Below are 19,158 nucleotides of genomic sequence, written 5' to 3' on the forward strand. Positions count from 1 at the left end.
TGAGATAACCCCAGCTGAGCAGCAGGTGAATGATCACATGAGTAATTGAAACCAAAAGCCTCAGGATTTAATTCCTCCATGTTGTAGTTTTCAGATATGCACAGGAAAATAACAAAGAATAGAATAGTCACTTAAGGGCCTGGGGATATGGCCTAGTGGTGGAGTGCTCGCCTCATATACATGAAGCCCTGGGTTCAATTCCCCAGCACCACATATATAGAAAAAGCCAGAAGTGGCGCTGTGGCTCAAGTAGTAGAGTGCTAGCCTTGAGCAAAAAGAAACCAGGAACAGTTCTCAGGCCCTGAGTTCAAGCCCCAGGACTGGCAAAAACAAAACAAAAAGAATAGTCACTTAAGAAACATAGTCATTGGAGCTGTGGCTCAAATATAGAGCTCCCGCTGACCTTGAGAGAAAAAGCTCCAGGACAGCCCACCCCAATTTATTAGGAAAAAAAAAAAAAGGAAACATAGTCATTAAGCCAGGCACTGGTGGCTCATGTCTGTAAACCTAGCTACTCAGGAAGCTGACACCTTATGATTTTTTTAAAAATCCATGAGCAGCTTCTCTCCAATTAAACCAGCAAAAGGCTGGAAGTGAAGGTATAACTCAAATGATAGAGTACCAGCTTTGAGCAAACCCCCCCCCCCCCCATGAAAGAAAGAAAGAAAAAGAAAAATGCAGTCATTGTCTCTGGGCCTGGGACAAGGATTCTCCTCCCTCCTACCCCCCGCCCCCAAACTTAGTTCAACAGAAGAACTGGGGAAGTAGCATGGTAGAGCACTTGTTTTCCCTATGCAACGGCCATGGTTAGACCCCATGGCACAGCAGGAGAACAAAACATTTATTTTCAAGGTAGGAACAGTGCCTCACCTCTATAGTCCCAGTGCTCAGGAGCCTGAAGCTAGAGGATCTTGAGGTGGTTTTTGTTTTGTCGGTCATAGCACTGTCTCTGAGTTTTTTTTCACTCAATGCTAGGGCTGTACTACTTTGAGCCATAGCACCACTTTTGGTTTTCTGGTGGTTAATTGGAAATAAAGGTCTCACAGACTTCCCTGCTCAGGCTTGGCTTCAAACTGCAATCCTCAGATCTTTAAGTAGCTAGGATTACAGGCATGAGCCACTGGTGCCCAGCTGAAGGTCTTGAGTTTGAGACCTGCCTAGGCTATATTAACAGAACCCTGTTGAGAGAGGGGAAAGAGAATGATAACTGCTATAAGTGAACCTGCAGAAGGAAGTAGTCTAGACACAAGTAGAGAATTCCATTGTACTAGTGCAAGTTAGAACTTCCTTTGCTTTTTCTGCTATAAACTTTGTAGAGAGCATATACTAATATTTGTCTTCATCCTAGAACAATATCAAGCAGAGTTTTTCATTGTCCCTGAAGTAGTTTTGTATTCTCTTAATTATTAGAATTAATAATTGAACATAAAAGTATCTTCATTTTCAGCCTGTGTCGGGGGCTCAGGCCTATTGTCCTGGCCACTCAGAGGCTGAGATCTAAGGATTGAAGTTCAAAACCCAGGCAGGAAAGTCCATGAGACTCTTTATCTCTAACTGTCAAAACACTGGAAGTGGAGCTGAGGCTCAGGTTTAGAGGCCTTGAGCACAAAAGCTCAGGGACAGCCCAGGTCCCAAGTTCAAACCACTAGGCTAGTGAGGTGCGCGCGCGCGCGCGCACACACACACACACACACACACACACACACACACACACACTGTATTTCCTTTTTCTTATTCTCTCTTGTCTTTTATTTAACCTCTGAAATAACCTGAAATCTAACCAGACCCAAATAGGGAATCACCCTTCTACCCTAACTCTCCAATTCCCCAAAGTTCTGTTATACCCAGCTTAATCCCCACATTAATCTGAGGCCATCTGAGGTGAAGCAGTCAGATAAGAAGTGGAATATTTTCTGGTTTTAGTCTCCCGACAGCTGTGTCACTAATATTAAAAATTGATATTCCTTTATATGAGAAGAGCATGCAGGATATTTGTAGTTATTTGAAGAACTTCTGTTGCTTATGGAATTTTAAATATTTCCTCTTAACAAAAAAACCTTAAGAACATATTCTCTTTAACACCAGCATTCTAACTAGGGGATGCCTGTTATCCCAGTGTAATTAGGAGATGTGGGAGGAGGATCACATGTTTGAGGCCAGCCCGACCTACTCGGGGAGACTGTCAAAAAATATATATATTTAAAAATGAATTTTTTTCTAACTGCTCCAGGTTGGGTTTTTTGTTGGTGGTGGTAGTGGTTTTGTTTTTATTTTTTGTGCTGGTCCTAGGGTTTGAACTCAAGACCTGGGCACTGTCCCTGAGCCACTTTGTATTCAAGGCTAGTACTTTCCTACTTGAGCCACAGTGCCACCTCTGGCTTTTTCTGAGCAATTTATTGGAGAAAAGATTCTCATAGACTTTTCTATCCAGGCTGACATTGAACCACGATCCTCAGATCTCTGCCTCCTGAAGTAGCTAGGATTATATGTGTGAGTCACCATGCCCAGCTTCTAGTTTTGAATTATAGCTATGTGTCTTGTAAAGAATAGTCAGATGGCTAGGTGCCAGTGGGTCATGCCTATAATCCTAGCTACTCAGGAAGCTGAGATCTGAGAATCACAGTTCAAAGCCAGCCCAGGCAGGAAAGTCCATGAGACTCTTATCTACAATTAATCACCAGAAAACTTGAAGTGGTGCTGTGGCTCAAGTGGCACTAACCTTGAGCTGAAAAGCTCAGGACAGTGTCCAGGCCCAGAGTTCAAGCCCCACAACTGACAAAAATAAAACAAAACAAACAACAACAACAAAAAAACAAGGAATAGGCAGGTGACAGACTTACCCTATATCTTCATTGGTGACTGGTTTTATGTGAGAAAAATAGACCTCCAGAGGCGTAGAGCTAGCAAATGGATAGTGGTTTGCACCTCAAACCATCTACCCAGCCCCAATTTACACTAATAACAGCTGTTGATCATGTTAGCAAAAACCATTTCTACTTGAAACCCAGGTTCCGTAGAAAGAACAGCACTTGGGGCTAGGAATATGGCCTAGTGGCAAGAGTGCTTGCCTGGTATACATGAAGCCCTAGGTTCGGTTGCCTAGCACCACATATATAGAAGACGGCCAGAAGTGATGCTGTGGCTCAAGTGGCAGAGTGTTAGCCTTGAGCAAAAGGAAGCCAGGGACAGTGCTCAGGCCCTGAGACTAGTGTTCTGGGCTGGGAATATGGCCTACTGGCAAGAGTGCTTGCGTCATATACATGAAACCCAGGGTTCAATTCCCCAGTACCACATATACAGAAAATGGCCAGAAGTGGCGCTGTGGCTCAAGTGGCAGAGTGTTAGCCTTGAGCAAAAGGAAGCCAGGGACAGTGCTCAGGCCCTGAGTTCAAGCTCCTGGACTGGCAAAAAAGAAAAAGAAAAAAAAAAGGAAAGAACAGCACTTTTCCTAGGCATCTTTGAGCTTTCCATGATTCCTGAAGAGTGATTTTCACTTTTTCATTTTACATATGGAGTAACAGCATGGGAGTCTGCCTGGCAAAGACACTAGATGTGTTATCTAACCAGTGTCACTGATTCCTGGTGAGGATTTGTGAAGCTTCCCTCCACTTAGGCTTTGAGTCCCAGGCCTGTGACTTTGATTGCAGAATAAAAAATTCAGTTCAAGTCATAATGGTAAGAAAACTCGACAGAACTTTATTGAGTAAGCACACAAGCAGAAAGATGGAGGCACACTTCGATAAGAATGTACATGCTCAAAGCCCAAGCTCTTTTGACATCAGGGGAATATGTCATAAATGGCAGGTTTTGACTTAAAGTTATTCTAGGATAAGTATTTTTGTTCCCACACCTGGAACATCTAATGACTTTTGGTTCTACACTTTTATCACTTGGGGTCAGGGCATCCCTTTAAGGAAAGGATGCGTTCTGCCATGTACTTTTTTTTTTTTTAAGACAAATGTCTATCCTTATGCTAAGTACTTTGTTCCAGGAGGAGTTATTTTCCCAAGAACTTGCGTTTCCAGAATAAATATCTTTCTGATGCCCTTGCTCCGTTTTCACAGCCAGCAGGCAAGGTCAGATGGATGCAGTAGCTCTTGTTCTTTTCTTTTTCCTTATACTGGTAGTGCAGCTTATGAAGTATAAGGATTAAAGGGTTCAATTCCTCAGCACCACATCTTCAGAAAAAGCCAGAAGTGGTGCTGTGGCTCAAGTGGTAGAGTGCTAGCCTTGAGCACTGGCAAAAATAAAACAAACAAAAATATGACTCAGAATTAAGAGCATTGTATATTAAATATTAAGGGATTAAGCTTTTAGATGTGATGGTCATATGGTGCTTATGTTTTTAATTTTTATTGTTATTTAAAGGTGATATACAGAGGGATTATAGTCACATAAAGTCAGGCAATGGGGACATTTGCTTATGTTTTTAAGAATTATGTTTAGAAATGCATCGGTATATTTACATATGAAGTTATATGATGTCTGTGATTTGTTTCTAAATCATGTAGAAGGATGCAGTCCCTCAACCTTGAACCTTCAGTACTGAACCAAAATAAACCCCTTTCCTTGATTAAAAAATAATCCTAACAATAGTAAATAATCTGGGATGAGGAAGAATAACAATAATTATGTTTCTAAATTTCTATGGTAAACTTTTTTATTGTACAAAACAAAATACAACAAAACTGTGTAGCCCAGGCTGATGTTGAGTCTTCCTTCCTCAGCTTGCTGAATGTTGGGATTTCAGGTGCGTTCCACCAAACCCAGTGCAGATTTTAAGTATACAATTCAAGTATACAATTAGTTTAATGCCATCAAATACTTCACATTGTTGTAATGCCCCTGCCATCATCTATATCCAGAGCTTTCTTATCATCTAGGATATATTCTTTTTCATTTTAAATTGACATTAAAGGCAATTTACAGAGGGGTTACAGTTAAAGAAATCGGGTAAAGAATACATTTATTTTTGGACATTGTCACCTCTTCCTTTGCTCTCTTCCAGTTTTTGCCTTCCATCCCACCCACAAGTTGTATAGTTCATTTTCAACATAGTATCCATAGGATGTATTCTCTTTTTTTTCTGCCAGTCCTGGGGCTTGAACACAAGGCCTGAGCACTGTCCCTGGCTTCTTTTTGCTCAAGGCAAACACTTGAGCCACAGTGTCCCTTCTGGCTTTTTCTGTGCTGAGGAATCGAACCCAGAGCTTCGTGCATGCTAGGCAAGCACTCTACCGCTAAGCCACCTTCCCAGCCTAGGACATATTCTTTATAAAGAACAAATGCTCATTCTCCCCTTCTTCCAACCCCTGCCAACAACCATTCTACTGGATTTGTCTGAATTTGACTAAGTGAATCATAAAAGTGAGGTCATTTGACATTTGTCCTTTAGTTTTGTTTTTTTTACACTAAGCATAATCCAAGGTTCATTTCTATTGTAGAATATATGCTTTTTTTTTTCTTTTAACTCTCATGACATGCTTGCTCAGCTGGTGATCTATCAACTGAGGCACACCTGCATTCATTCTGGCAATTTTTCTAGTTAATTGGAGGTGAGTCTCTTAAGCTTTTCTGCCCAGCCTGATTTCAAACCTCAGTTAGCTAGGGTTATTGGTGTAATATTCCCTTTCTATTTGATGCTAAATAATCTATTGTATTTATAAACTTGAGGCACTGTCCCTGAGCTCTTTTGCTCTAGGCTAGTGCTCTACCACTTTGAGCCAGGGGCCACTTAGTTTTCTGGTGGCTAATTGGAGATAAGAGTCTCTCAGACTTTTTTTTACCCATGATGGCTTTGAACTGTGATCCTCAGATCTTGGCCTCCTGAGAGTAGCTAGGATGATAAGCATGAGCCTGTAATCTTCGATTTTTTCTTAAGACAGTTTATAAGATATATTCTCATGTATATGAGGTATGTTGACTCTAGGTATCTTGCTCAAGAACTAGCATGCATTTATTATTTCTAGTGATATCAGATTTCAAAGGCTTTAGAGTTTTGAAGAGAATATTTTTTATTGTTTTTGTTCTTTTAGAGAATTACCCTTTAGACATCTTGAGAACCATGTTTTACTATGGTTTTACCCCTGAAAATCAGTCATACGTTTCCTATAGTTAGCATATCATTTGCTCATTGTTCTTACTGGGTGGAACTGGCAGAAATCCAACTCTGAAGACTTATGTTTTAATTGATGCATTTAGACCCTTTATATTTCATGTGGTTATTGATGTAAAGCTGATACCTGTCATTTTACTCTTTGTTTTCTGTCTGTTGTCTATGGTTTTTCTGTTTTCTTTTTTCTGCCCTCCTGTGGACTTTTGAATCTTTTTTAGGTTTCCACTTTGGCTTCTCCTTAGTGGTTTTCTATTTCTTTTAGTCCGTAGTGGATATTGTATACTTTTTCTGTATAGCATTTTTATTTGTCATTCTAGGTATGAATCTGCGTTATAGCTACTGGTGCCATTATTTTATCAAGTTTCCTGACGAGACTGCATTGTTTGGGCCAGAGAGAGCAGATGTTTGTCCTGCTTTTCTTGCTTGCATACATTGGCATTTCCCAGTTGGCAACTTTGGCTCCAAGGCTGGGGTGGATGCGGAGCTTACCACGATGTCATTTCTCATGTTCTGAACTCCTTAGCCAGATTTCCTTTTCTTCCTACATCCAGAGTTTTTAGTTCTACTAAAATGAGGGAGAGCAATATCTCTACTCTTTTCCCTCCCCCATTGTTTGTTTCTGAGACAGAATCTTACCTTGTAGAACTTAAGACTTTTTAGCTGTTTTGGGTGTTTTTCTTTCTTCTCTCCCTCCCATTCTCCCTCTATTCTCTCTCTCCCTCTCCCTCTCTCTCCCTCTCCCTCTCTTCCTCTCTCCCTCTCTCTCTCCCCCTCTCCCTCTCTCTCCCTCTGTTTCCCTCTCTCTCTCCCTCTCTCCCTCCCTCCCTCTCCCTCCCTTCCTCTCCTTCCCTCTCCCTCCCTCTCCTTCCCTCTCCCTCCCTCCCTCTCTCCCCTACACACAGTACTGGAGATTGAATCCAAGTCCTTCCTTGGAAATTGTTCTACCACTGAGCTACACCCCAAGCTTCCAGTTTTTGGCTTGGCTTTTTAAAAATAATAATAATAATAAATTCCCAGTCCTCCTGCCTCAGCCTGCTCAGTTCCGGGATTATAGGCCTGCACCACCATACCAACTCAGTTTTGTTGTTGTTGTTGTTGTTAGGTTTGTTTTGGTTTTCTTTTGTGCCAGGACTGGGCCTTGAATTTAGATCCTCCAGCTCTTGCTTAGCTTTTTCCACTCAAGGCTAGTGTTCTACCACTTGAGCCATACCTCCACTCTGATTTTTTGCTGGTTAATTTGTGGTAAGAATCTAATGGATTGTCTGCCTGGAGTGCCTTCGAATCTTTTTTTTTTTTTTTTTTTTGGCCGTCCTGGGCCTTGAACTCAGGGCCTGAGCACTGTCCCTGGCTTCTTCCCGCTCAAGGCTAGCACTCTGCCACTTGAGCCACAGCGCCGCTTCTGGCCGTTTTCTGTATATGTGGTGCTGGGGAATCGAACCTAGGGCCTCTTGTATCCGAGGCAGGCACTCTTGCCACTAGGCTATATCCCCAGCCCCATGCCTTTGAATCTTGATCCTCAGATCTCACCAGCCAGCAGTGCTCAGCTCTTGGTTTTATTTTTATTTATTTATTTTTCCTAATTTATTTTATTGATGTTTTATAAGTGATATACAGCAGGGTTACCTTTACATTCATCAAGTATTAAGTACATTTCCTTTCACATAGTGTCATCAGTTCCCTCATTCTCTCCCATTCCCTCCCTCCCATCTCTACCCACAAGTTGCATAGCTCGTTTTCATCAATGTCCAGTGCGCTTCACTGCTGCACTTTTTCACTCTTTTTCCTCTGATTCTGTGCCCTCCCCCTCTCCCACATATGTGAACATGAGCACACCGTATATAATATAAAGAATACAGTCATCAGAAAAAGAAAAAATTGAGAAAATTTTCCTTTGTTTCCATGCCTTTGGAGTTTGTTTCAATATGTATATTATTTTATATACATATGAAGAGGTGCTTGGGTATTGCACCTTTGTTATTCTCTCCTAAGACTACCCTCTTGTGGTCTCACTGTATGTGACTATCTAGAATTCTGTGCAATTTGTCATATCCCAGTGCATTTCAGTTCTAACTTCTTGATATCAGGGAGAACATGCACCATTTGTCTCGGAGCTTGGCTTTCCTCCCTTAACATGATTTGTTCTAGATCCATCCATTTTCCTGCAAATGTCATTGTTTTATTCTTTCTAATGGCTGTGTAAAATTCCATTGTATATAGGTGCCACATTTTGGGGATCCACTCATCTATTGTGGGGCATCTGGGTTGTTTCCATATCTTGGCAATTGGTTTTATTTTTTACCTAATATAGAACTAAAGTATACTTTCTTTTTCTTTGCTATTCTTAATATAGGGCTAGAGGCATGGCTCAGGTGGTAGAGCCCCCCACTAAGCAAGCACACTATGCAAGCAAGAGTCCCTGAGTTAGACGAGGGAAAAAAGCTATTCTGAGCATTTTGACTTTGTGACTTTGACCCCGCCCACTAGCTCTGTCTTGGAACTTATTCTAGAAAAAGTAGGCTTTCATAGCTGGATTGTCAAAGTATTTCAGGAAACAGTGCCTTTGTTCTGCCCATGCATCTTTCCTGTCTTCTAGTCTTTATTTTTAGAGCTGCTGTTAATAGAAGCCTCTCAGCCACAAGATGGTGCTCCAGAGCAGTTCAAGCTAAGGGTTTTCTGCCTTTTCTTGGACTCTCAGCCTTTAGCTTAATAATTATTAACCTCTGAGCCAAAATGTAGCTGCAAAGACCCATTTGGGTTATTTTCAATCATGTCTTCTCAGCTGCATGGAAACTTAAGAAACTGCTATCAAAAGTGTGGATGGTTGTTCCATTGTGGGTTTTGGTTTTGGTGGGGAGATACTAGGGGTCCATCCAGGGGCTCCTGAGTCTATACAAGCACTCTCAATGGGCTGACATACCCAGCCTTTTTAAATAAATTGCTCAAGTTAGTTGGTCTTGAAGTTGCTTGGGATTTTTTACTTGACCTGATGAGCTTGGTGCCTGCTTTGTGTCTTACAGCTCTTGAATGTAGTTTCTCAACTAGCGAAGCAGAATCTTCACCTGCTAGTCCTAGGCCGGAAACACATGCTTACAAATCGTTCCCAGTGGAGAGAGAGTGACATGAAAATGATACAAAAGCAAGCCAGCTGTTTCTTTGCTGATAACATGTAAGTATTGGTTATAACAAGTGAGTGAATTTACACTAAGCTCCATCATCTGCTTGTTAGTTTTTCACTTTGCTATTTTAAAAAAATGCACACATATACATCAACCTGATTTTTAAATAAGATCTAAATATAAAGAGAAAGCTGCTGTTGAGCTACACGTTCCAGTGTCGTGGTCTTGTCAAAAATAGAATTTTGAGGAAGCACAGAGTCATTTTTGGAGCAAAAGTAGTATACCCTCAAGATAAGATAATGGGCCAGGTGCTAGGTGCTGATGGCTCGTGCCTGTAATCCAACCTGCTCTGGAGGCTGAGATCTGAGGATCAAGGTTCAAAGCCAGTCCCGGGAAGAAAGTCTATGAGATTCTTATCTCTAATTAGCCAGAAGTGAAGCTATTGCTCAAGCAGAACTGTGGAGCTGTGGGACAGCGTCCAAGCTCTGAGTTCAAGGCTCAGTTTTTGCACACGCGCACACACATGTGCACACACACAAATGCTTGGTAACTTAAGCTGGGTGTGAGGTGGTACTTGCCTGAGATCTAAGCACTTGGGAGGCTGAGGCAAGAGGACAGAGAATTCAAGATCAACCTGGGCTACACAGTGAGATCTTGTCTTTTAAAAAAGCAAGTGTGATAACTTCATAGTTTGTCAGTATTCTCCAAAGTACGTATTCTTGTTTGATTTGGGGGTGGGGAGGTTGGGGGGGTTGGAAGGGTTGGGGGGGTTATCTGTTATTTAAAAAGTTAAAATGGCTCTCAATGCATGAAGCAGGAGTCTACTTCCATTTAGATCCCAAGCCAAGCTCCCTCCCTTTTTTTAAGCTGGAAAGAAGTATTGGGCAACACAGGTCCCTTTAGGAGCACATGCCTAGCTCCCCTCATAGCCCTGTCACTGCCCATCTGGGAAAGTTTCCCTTCTCCATGATTGCCTCTTTTCACATGTAATCTAATAGGCTTGTTTTGCAGATTCAATGAGTTAATACTTACAAATAACACACGTAAAACACAGCACCAAATACATGGAAAGCACATGTGGCTACTGCCACAATCGTTGTTTTTCTTACTTGGAAGAATTAGACAAATGTAGTGTTACAACCAAGAAGCCTCTTGAAAATTAACCTCACTGCTTGGTTAGGGTTTTTGCATCAACTCAGGTTCCAAACTCTGAAAGATTGATTCTTTGATCTTCTGAGTCTGCATTTAAATTTAAATGTTTAAACATTAACTCTGTTTTCCACTAAAATACCAAATAAGCCTTGTCAAAGAGAGAATAGCATAGTGGAGTCCGCTGTAAGTGTCACTTAGCTACAAGAAAATTGCAGTTTTGCTAATCTTGTTCCATATTTTCCCTAAGCTAGTTCAGTGTAAGGTGAACTTCAAATGATCCTATTTGGGTCATTTGATTAAGGCATAAGGTACCTGTATCAGAGGTTGCAGTCCTGAGCCAAGATAGTTAAGTGGTGTTTCTATAGCACATCCACAAGATGGTAAATGCTGAGGTAGAGACTCTCTAGGGTGTCCAAATCACAGACCTTTCTGAAAGCAGCACTTGCCTTCCGGTACAAATCTTGGTGACTGCCCACAAGCTGTGTGGGGCTACCAGTTTCCGCTTTGAAGCGGTAGCTTACAAAATAAAAGGTGTCACCCTGCCCTCTCACTATTCTGGAGGTTTCTTGAATTTGGGTGAGGAAAGGGGAATAAATTACTCTGGTGGATAAAGCCAATAGGAAAAAGGTCCACAGACAACCAGGTATATGTTTTTTGTTTTCTTTTAATTGTTATTAAGGAGTAGTACAAAGGGGTTACAATTGCATAAGTCAGGTTATGAGTACAATGCTTCTTGGTCAGTGTCACCCCTTCCTTCATTTTCTCCCTCCCATCCCTAGACAACCAGTTTTTAAATGTGAAAAGAGAATTGTTGGAATTCTTTGTTCTAGTAGAATTGCCTAGCTGGGCTTGTAGAGCATTCCTTTCTCTCCATTTTCCAATTGGTTTTACACAGAACGATTATGGTTTAGGACTTCCAGGTGCTTTCTCAATGAAATTATGTCTGTTAAGAATTCAGAGGATGGCAGGCCAGACCCCAGGAAAACCACCCCAAGGCACATAATATTCAAGACTACAGACCTCAAGATTAAAGAGCAAATTCTGAATTCAGCCAAAGCGAAGAAGGAAACTTTTTTCAATGGGAAGAGGATTCGAATAACATCCGACTTATCCACACAAACTTACCAAGCTCGAAGTGAGTGGAAAAACACCATCCAAGTACTTCAGAATAACAATTTACAACCTCGGATCAAATATCCAGCGAAACTGGAGTTCACATTCGAAGGGAGAACCAGATCTTTCTACACCAAAGAGGAGCTAAAGGAGTATGTGAATAAAAAACCAGCCCTACAGCGAATATTAAGAGGGGAAGCCCACCCAACAGAGATCGTAAAAGACACACAGACAGAATCAGAAAGAAACTTCAATAGCCAAAGTCCAGCAGAAAGACCAGCTCACTAAAGACAAGAAGAAAAAAAAAAAAAAACAGGAAAAAACAGCCCAACAAGAAAATGGAAGGAGAAAAAACACCCTTATCCTTGATCTCTTTAAATATAAATGGCTTAAACTCCCCGATCAAGAGGAGCAGACTGGCAGAATGGATCCGCAAACAAAAAGTTGACATCTGCTGTCTACAAGAGACCCACCTTACAGCAAGGGACAAAAACAGGCTTCGAATGAAAGGATGGAGCAAGATCTACCAAGCAAATGCACCCACCAAAACGGCAGGTGTAGCCATTCTGATCTCAGACAAGCTGGATTTCTCTTTAAAGTCCACTCAAAAAGACAAAGAAGGACACTACATATTAATACAAGGAAAAATCCAGAATCAAGACATCACGGTGATAAATGTATACTCACCGAACAAAAGAGGCCCGACATATGTCAAGCAAACTCTCACAGAATTACAGAGCAAGATAGATGCAAACACAATCATAGTGGGTGACTTTAATACTCCTCTCTCTCCAAGAGAGAGATCCAACACCCAGAGGATTAGTAAGGGAGCTGAGGACCTAAATAACACCATTTCCCAAATGGATCTAACAGACCTATATAGAACCTTCCACCCTACAGAGACCCAATACACCTTCTTTTCAGCAGCCCATGGATCATATTCCAAAATAGACCACGTCATAGCCCACACAAAGAACCTCAGCAAATACAAAAGTATTGACATCATCCCATGTATTATATCTGATCACAGTGGATTAAAGGTAACCCTCAACAACAAAGGATACCACAGAGCCTATACACACTCTTGGAGGCTAAACCCCACGCTGCTATCCAACACTTGGGCCACAGATCAAATTAAAGATGAAATCAACGAATTCATAAGCCACAATGACAAAGAAAACACATCACAAAGAAACCTATGGGACACAGCTAAGGCAGTACTGAGGGGCAAGATCATTGCACTCAGTACCCACATTAAAAGAATGGAAGCAGAGCAGGTGAATACCCTCACGATGAAACTAAAACAACTGGAGAAACAAGAAATGACAGAATCTAAAACGACTAGGAGGGGAGAGATTACAAAGATTAAAGAAGAGATAAATCTGATTGAAAATAGAAAGACCATTCAACAAATAAATAAGACTAAAAGCTGGTTCTTTGAGAAAATAAACAAAATTGACAGACCCCTTGCAAGACTCACAAAAAAAAGAAGAGAAGAGACTCATATTCGTAAAATCAGGGACTCCACAGGAAAAATTACAACAAGTACACACGATATTCAAACAATCATAAGGAGCTATTTCCAAAACCTCTACTCAACAAAAAACAATAATTTTACAGAAATGGATCAATTCTTAGAGAAGTACAAACTGCCCAAACTGAACCAAGAAGAAATAAATCAACTAAATAAACCAATAACTTACGGTGAGATACAGGAGGTAATCAAGAACCTCCCTACTAAGAAAAGCCCAGGCCCAGATGGATTCACCAATGAATTCTACAAAACCTTTAGTGAGGAGCTAATTCCAATACTCCTCAAACTCTTCCGCGAAATAGAAACGGAGGGAGAAATCCCGAACTCATTCTACGAAGCTAATATCATACTCATCCCCAAACCAGGCAAAGATCCAACAAAAAAAGAGAACTACAGACCAATATCACTAATGAACACAGATGCAAAGCTCCTCAATAAAATATTAGCTAACAGGATCCAGAAAGTGATCAAGAATATCATACATCATGACCAAGTAGGCTTCATCCCTCAGTCACAAGGATGGTTCAACATCCGTAAATCAATCAATGTAATTCACCACATAAACAGAACTAAAATCAAGAATCACATTGTTATCTCAGTCGATGCCCAAAAAGCCTTCGACAAAATACAACATCCATACCTATTAAAAGCTTTGGAGAGAACAGGAATAGATGGAACATTCCTCAAAACAATAAAAGCCATATACAACAGACCAACTGCTAATATCATATTAAATGGAGAGAAACTTAAATCATTCCCCCTAAACACAGGAACAAGACAAGGATGCCCACTCTCCCCACTTCTGTTCAACATAGTACTGGAATCCCTAGCCATAGCAATAAGGCAAGAGGAGGACATCAAAGGGATCCACATCGGCAAGGAAGAAATCAAGTTATCCCTATTCGCAGACGACATGATCTTATATCTCAAGGACCCAAAAAACTCAGTACCCAAACTCCTACATCTAATAAACCAATTTGGCAAAGTAGCAGGATACAAAATCAATCCACAAAAGTCAGCAGCTTTTCTGTACACCAGCAATAGACAAACAGAAAAGGAAATTATGGAAACAATTCCATTTACAGTAGCCAAAAAAAGAATAAAGTACCTAGGGATCAACTTAACCAAGGACGTGACGGACCTATTCAATGAAAACTACAAAAATCTAATAAGGGAAATCAAAGAAGACACAAGGAGATGGAAAGACCTCCCATGCTCATGGGTAGGCAGAATCAATATAGTGAAAATGGCCATATTGCCCAAATTGTTATACAAATTCAATGCAATACCTATCAAAATCCCAGCCACATTCTTCACTGAAATAGAGAAACCAATCCATAAATTCATATGGAACAGCAAAAAACCTAGAATAGCCAAAGCAATTCTAGGCAAAAAACATAGTGCAGGAGGTATCACCATACCAGACTTCAAGCTCTACTACAAGGCCATCATAACAAAAACAGCATGGTATTGGTATAAAAACAGATCGGAAGACCAGTGGATTAGAATTGAAGACCCAGAAATAAAACCGCACTCTTACAGCCAACTGATATTCGACAAAGGAGCTAAAGACATACAATGGAATAAACATAGCCTCTTCAACTACTGGTGCTGGGAGAACTGGGCAGCCATATGCAGAAAACTCAAAGTAGACCCAAGCCTATCACCATGCACCAAGATCAACTCAAAATGGATCAAGGACCTCAACATCAGACCTGAATCCTTGAAACTACTGAAGGACAGAGTAGGAAAGACACTAGAACTTATAGGCACAGGAAGGAACTTCCTGAATAGAGTCCCAGGGGCACAACAAATAGGGGAAAGACTCAACAAATGGGACTACTACAAATTAAAAAGTTTCTGCACAGCTAAGGTCATAGCCACCAAAATAGAAAGACAGCCAACGATATGGGAAAGGATATTTACCAGCACAGCAACAGACAAAGGCCTGATATCTGTCATCTACAGAGAACTCAAAAAACTAAGCCCCTCCAAGCCCAATAAACCTATTAGGAAATGGGCAAAAGAGCTAAAGAGAGACTTCACAAGAGAAGATATAAAAATGGCAAAGAAACACATGAGGAAATGCTCAACATCCCTGCTAGTAAAGGAAATGCAAATAAAAACAACTCTGAGATACCACCTCACCCCAGTTAGAATGGCCTATACTCTGAACTCAGGAAACAACAAATGCTGGAGGGGCTGTGGGGAAAGAGGAACCCTTCTCCATTGTTGGTGGGAGTGCAAATTAGTACAGCCACTTTGGAGAACAGTATGGAGGTTTCTCAAAAAGCTCAATATAGACCTACCCTATGACCCAGCCATACCACTCCTAGGCATCTATCCTAAACAGCAAAACCCAAGATATCAAAAGGACATTTGTACTTCCATGTTTATCGCAGCACAATTCACAATAGCCAAAATTTGGAAACAACCCAGATGCCCCTCCACAGATGAATGGATCCAAAAAATATGGTACTTATACACAATGGAATACTACATAGCGATTAGGAATGGTGAAATATTGTTATTCGCAGGGAAATGGTCAGAACTCGAACAAATAATGTTGAGTGAGACAAGCCTAGAACACAGAAAACAAAGGGGCATGATCTCCCTGATATATGACTGTTAACAAAGGGAGATGGAGAGACAGTAGAGACCAAGTCTGTGAACACTGTATAATGTGCTTGATACATTGTATATTGCATATGGGTCTACCTGACCTAGACAAGGGATGGGAAAACAGGTTGTAAGATATCACAAGAAATGTACACACTGCCCTACTATGTAACTGCACCCTCTTTGCACAGCACCTTGTAAAAAAAAATTTTATGTTCAATTAATAATAAAAAAAATTAAAAAAAAAAAAGAATTCAGAGGAGGCTGGGAATGTGGCTTAGTGGTAGAGTGCTCACCTTGCATGCATGAAGCCCTGGGTTCAATTCTTCTGTACCACATAAACAGAAAAAGCTAGAAGTGGCACTGTGGCTCAAGAGGTAGAGTGCTAGCCTTGAGCAAAAAGAAGCCAGGGACAGTGCTCAGGCCCTGAGTTCAAGCCCCAGGACTGGCAAGAGGGAGTGAGAGTGAGAGAGAGAGAGAGAGAGAGAGAGAGAGAGAGAGAGAGAGAGAGAGAGAGAGAGAGAATTTAGAGGAACTGGCCAGATACTAGTGGCTCATGCTTATATAATCCTAGCTACCCAGGAGCTTGAGAACTGAGGATTGATATTGGAGCCAGCCCTGGCAGACAAATCTATGCTATCTCCAATTAACCAGCAGGGGGGGGGGGGGGGGAAAGCCAGAAATAGAGGTGTGTGTTGCTCAAGTAGCAGAGCACTAGCCTTGAGTAAAAAAACTAAGCCAGACTGAGAGGCCTTGAGTTCAAGCCCCAGTTACTGTACAGAAAGAAAGAGAGAGAGAGAGGAAGAAGGAAGAAGGGAGGGAGGGAAAGAAGGAAGGAGAGAGGAGAGAAAGAAAGAAAGCCAAGAAAAGTAGGAAAATAATAAGGTTAAAAAAAAACACACCAAGCTATCTTCTTCTGAGTATCTTTGACTGATCTTTCTTCCGCCGGTTCAGCTCAAAGGATGACCCATTCCTTCTGTATGCCGCTCTGAACTCGGGGAATCACTGCAAGTTTATCACAAAAGACCTGCTGCGAGACCACAAGGCCTGTCTTCGTGATGCCAAGACCCAACGCTTGTTCACTAAGTGGCAGCAGGGACATCAGCTGGCAATTATAAATAGTTCTCTAAGATCCAAAATAACCTTTCAGGTATAGTATCTATTTTTTGTGGAATGTTAAAAAAACAACTATATAGTATGAATGTGGTACAACTTTTAAAAATTGTTCTCACTAGGTAAAAGGGTAAGTTGGTAAGGTAACTCAGGTTAATTGGCTTGAGTCTCTGTATACATATTTCAAACCATATTCACAATGAATATATGTATAGATAATTTGTATTTGTTCATTTAAAAAAATAAGTAATGGATTCAATCAGCTAAACTCAGACTTTGTCATAGGAAATGGTACAGGACAGGTGACACGGCTGAAAGTGGGCAAGGCTCCGGTGAAACAGAAATAGCCCTGACTTCTTTTTTTTTTTTTTTTTTTTTTGCCAGTCCTGGTGCTTGGACTCAGGACCTGAGCACTGTCCCTGGCTTCTTTTTACTCAAGGCTAGCACTCTGCCACTTGAGCCACAGCGCCACTTCTGGCCATTTTCTGTAAATGTGGTGCTGAGGAATCGAACCCAGGGCCTCACGTATACGAGGCAAGCACTCTTGCCACTAGGCCATATTCCCAGCCCACTTCTGGCCATTTTCTGTATATGTGGTGCTGGGGAATCGAACCCAGGGCTTCATGTATACGAGGTCAAGCACTCTTGCCACTAGGCCATATTCCCAGCCCCTAGCCCTGACTTCTTCTTCTTCTTCTTTTTTTTTTTTTGCCAGTCCGGGCCTTGGACTCAGGGCCTGAGCACTGTCCCTGGCTTCTTTTTTGCTCAAGGATAGCACTCTGCCACTTGAGCCACAGCACCACTTCTGACCATTTTCTGTATATGCGGTGCTGGGGAATTGAACCCAGGGCTTCATGTATTCAAGGCAAGCACTCTTGCCACTAGATCATATCCCCAGCCCTAGCCCTGACTTCTTAATGGTTGAAATTGGTGAGGGGTACGTGGCAGTTCTACTTATTTTCTTCTTTACTTCTTTTTTTGTTTTTGTTTTTTTTTGCCAGTCCTGGCCCTTGAACTCAGGGCCTGAGCACTGTCCCTGGCAGAGTGCTCAAGGCTAGCACTCTACCACTTGAGCCACAGCGCCACTTCCAGCTTTTTCTATATATGTGGTGCTGAAGAATCGAACCCAGGGCTTCATGTATATGAGGCAAGCACTTTTATCACTAGGCCATATTCCCAGCCCTTCTTTCTTATCTTTGAAAATGTTCTCACAAACGGATGAAGGCAACAAGAAGATTCTTTTTGTAAGTCAGGTGGTGGTTGCTCATGCCTGTAAACCTAGCTAGTCAGGTGGCTGAGACCTGGGATCACAGTTCAAAGTCAGCCTAGGCAGAAAACTGTCCATGAGATGCCCATCTCCAATTAACAAGGAAGGGAAGGAGGAAGAAAAGAAGAAAGGAAGGAAGGAAGAAAGGCTGTTTGTTCCAAAGAAGGAACTTCCAATTTCCATTTTCAGTATTAGCTGCTCTTTGAAAGTCTACTTTTAAATAGAACATAGGCCACCCTTTCAAAGAAATTGAGAGGTTGTTGGAAAATGGGGAAATAGCCAGGATACTTTGTATTGTTATTCTCAATGTTTGGTTTTCTTTTTTAATTCAACAGCATATTCTCAGATATGACACAGTTGTGCAAACAACTGGAGACTCATGGCACATACCTTATGATGAAGACCTGGTGGAAAGATATTCCTATGAAGTGCCAACCAAATGGCTTTGCCTGCAGCGAAAGAGTTAAAGTCTTGCCACAGGCTTTGTGTTTGGGTGACCTCCTTCCTGCTTGGTAACAGAGCTCTTGAGTTGATGCTTGTTTAGGACATTGCCTCTGTCCTGAAGATAAGAAGATTTTACTGACACTGGTCGAGACAACAATCCATTTATTATTACTATTTATTATGTAGTTGTATGAAGAAGTTACAGTTCCACAAGTCAGGTTATGAATACAGTCCATCTTGATCAGTGTCACCCCTTCCATCATTCTCTTCCATTTTCCCTCTCCCAATACTATCCTGAAGTTAACAAATTGATTGATTTTACTTTTTTGGGGGGAGGGGGAGCAGGTCCTGGGGCTTGAACTGGGCCTGGGTGCCCTGAGCTTCCTTGTACCCAAAGCTAGCGTACCATTTGAGCCACAGTGCCACTTCTGGCTTTTTCTCAGTAGTTTATTGGAGATAAGAGTCTCGTGGACGTTTCTGCCTTGGCTGGCTTTGAGCTGTGATCCTCAGGTCTCAGCCTCTTGAGTGGCTAGAGTTACAGGCATGAGCCACCAGCACCTGGCTTAAAAAATAGATTTTTTAATTAAAAAAGATCAAGTATTGTTATGTGAGCTGTATTATTTTTCCTTAACATTTGTTCTTGGCGAATTGGGATCTACTGGAGCGTGAAGCCTGTATTTCTCCT

General features: G+C 41.5%; 1 protein-coding gene across 2 annotated transcripts in view; it reads left to right on the forward strand.

Annotated features, from left to right (window-relative positions):
• LOC125363340 (protein only RNase P catalytic subunit) overlaps nt 1-18,900 on the forward strand; it is a 110,240-nt gene extending 91,340 nt beyond the window's left edge. For both annotated transcript variants that reach the window (XM_048362498.1, XM_048362497.1), the window contains exons 6-8: nt 9,133-9,281; nt 16,604-16,799; nt 18,365-18,900. In XM_048362498.1, the coding sequence (XP_048218455.1) occupies nt 9,133-9,281; nt 16,604-16,799; nt 18,365-18,496 (477 nt within the window). In that variant the 3' untranslated portion in view covers nt 18,497-18,900. The remainder of the gene's footprint in view (nt 1-9,132; nt 9,282-16,603; nt 16,800-18,364) is intronic.
• Nucleotides 18,901-19,158: the final 258 nt, after the last annotated feature.

The sequence above is a fragment of the Perognathus longimembris genome, chromosome 14, assembly GCF_023159225.1.
Source record: "Perognathus longimembris pacificus isolate PPM17 chromosome 14, ASM2315922v1, whole genome shotgun sequence".
Lineage (NCBI taxonomy): Eukaryota > Metazoa > Chordata > Mammalia > Rodentia > Heteromyidae > Perognathus > Perognathus longimembris.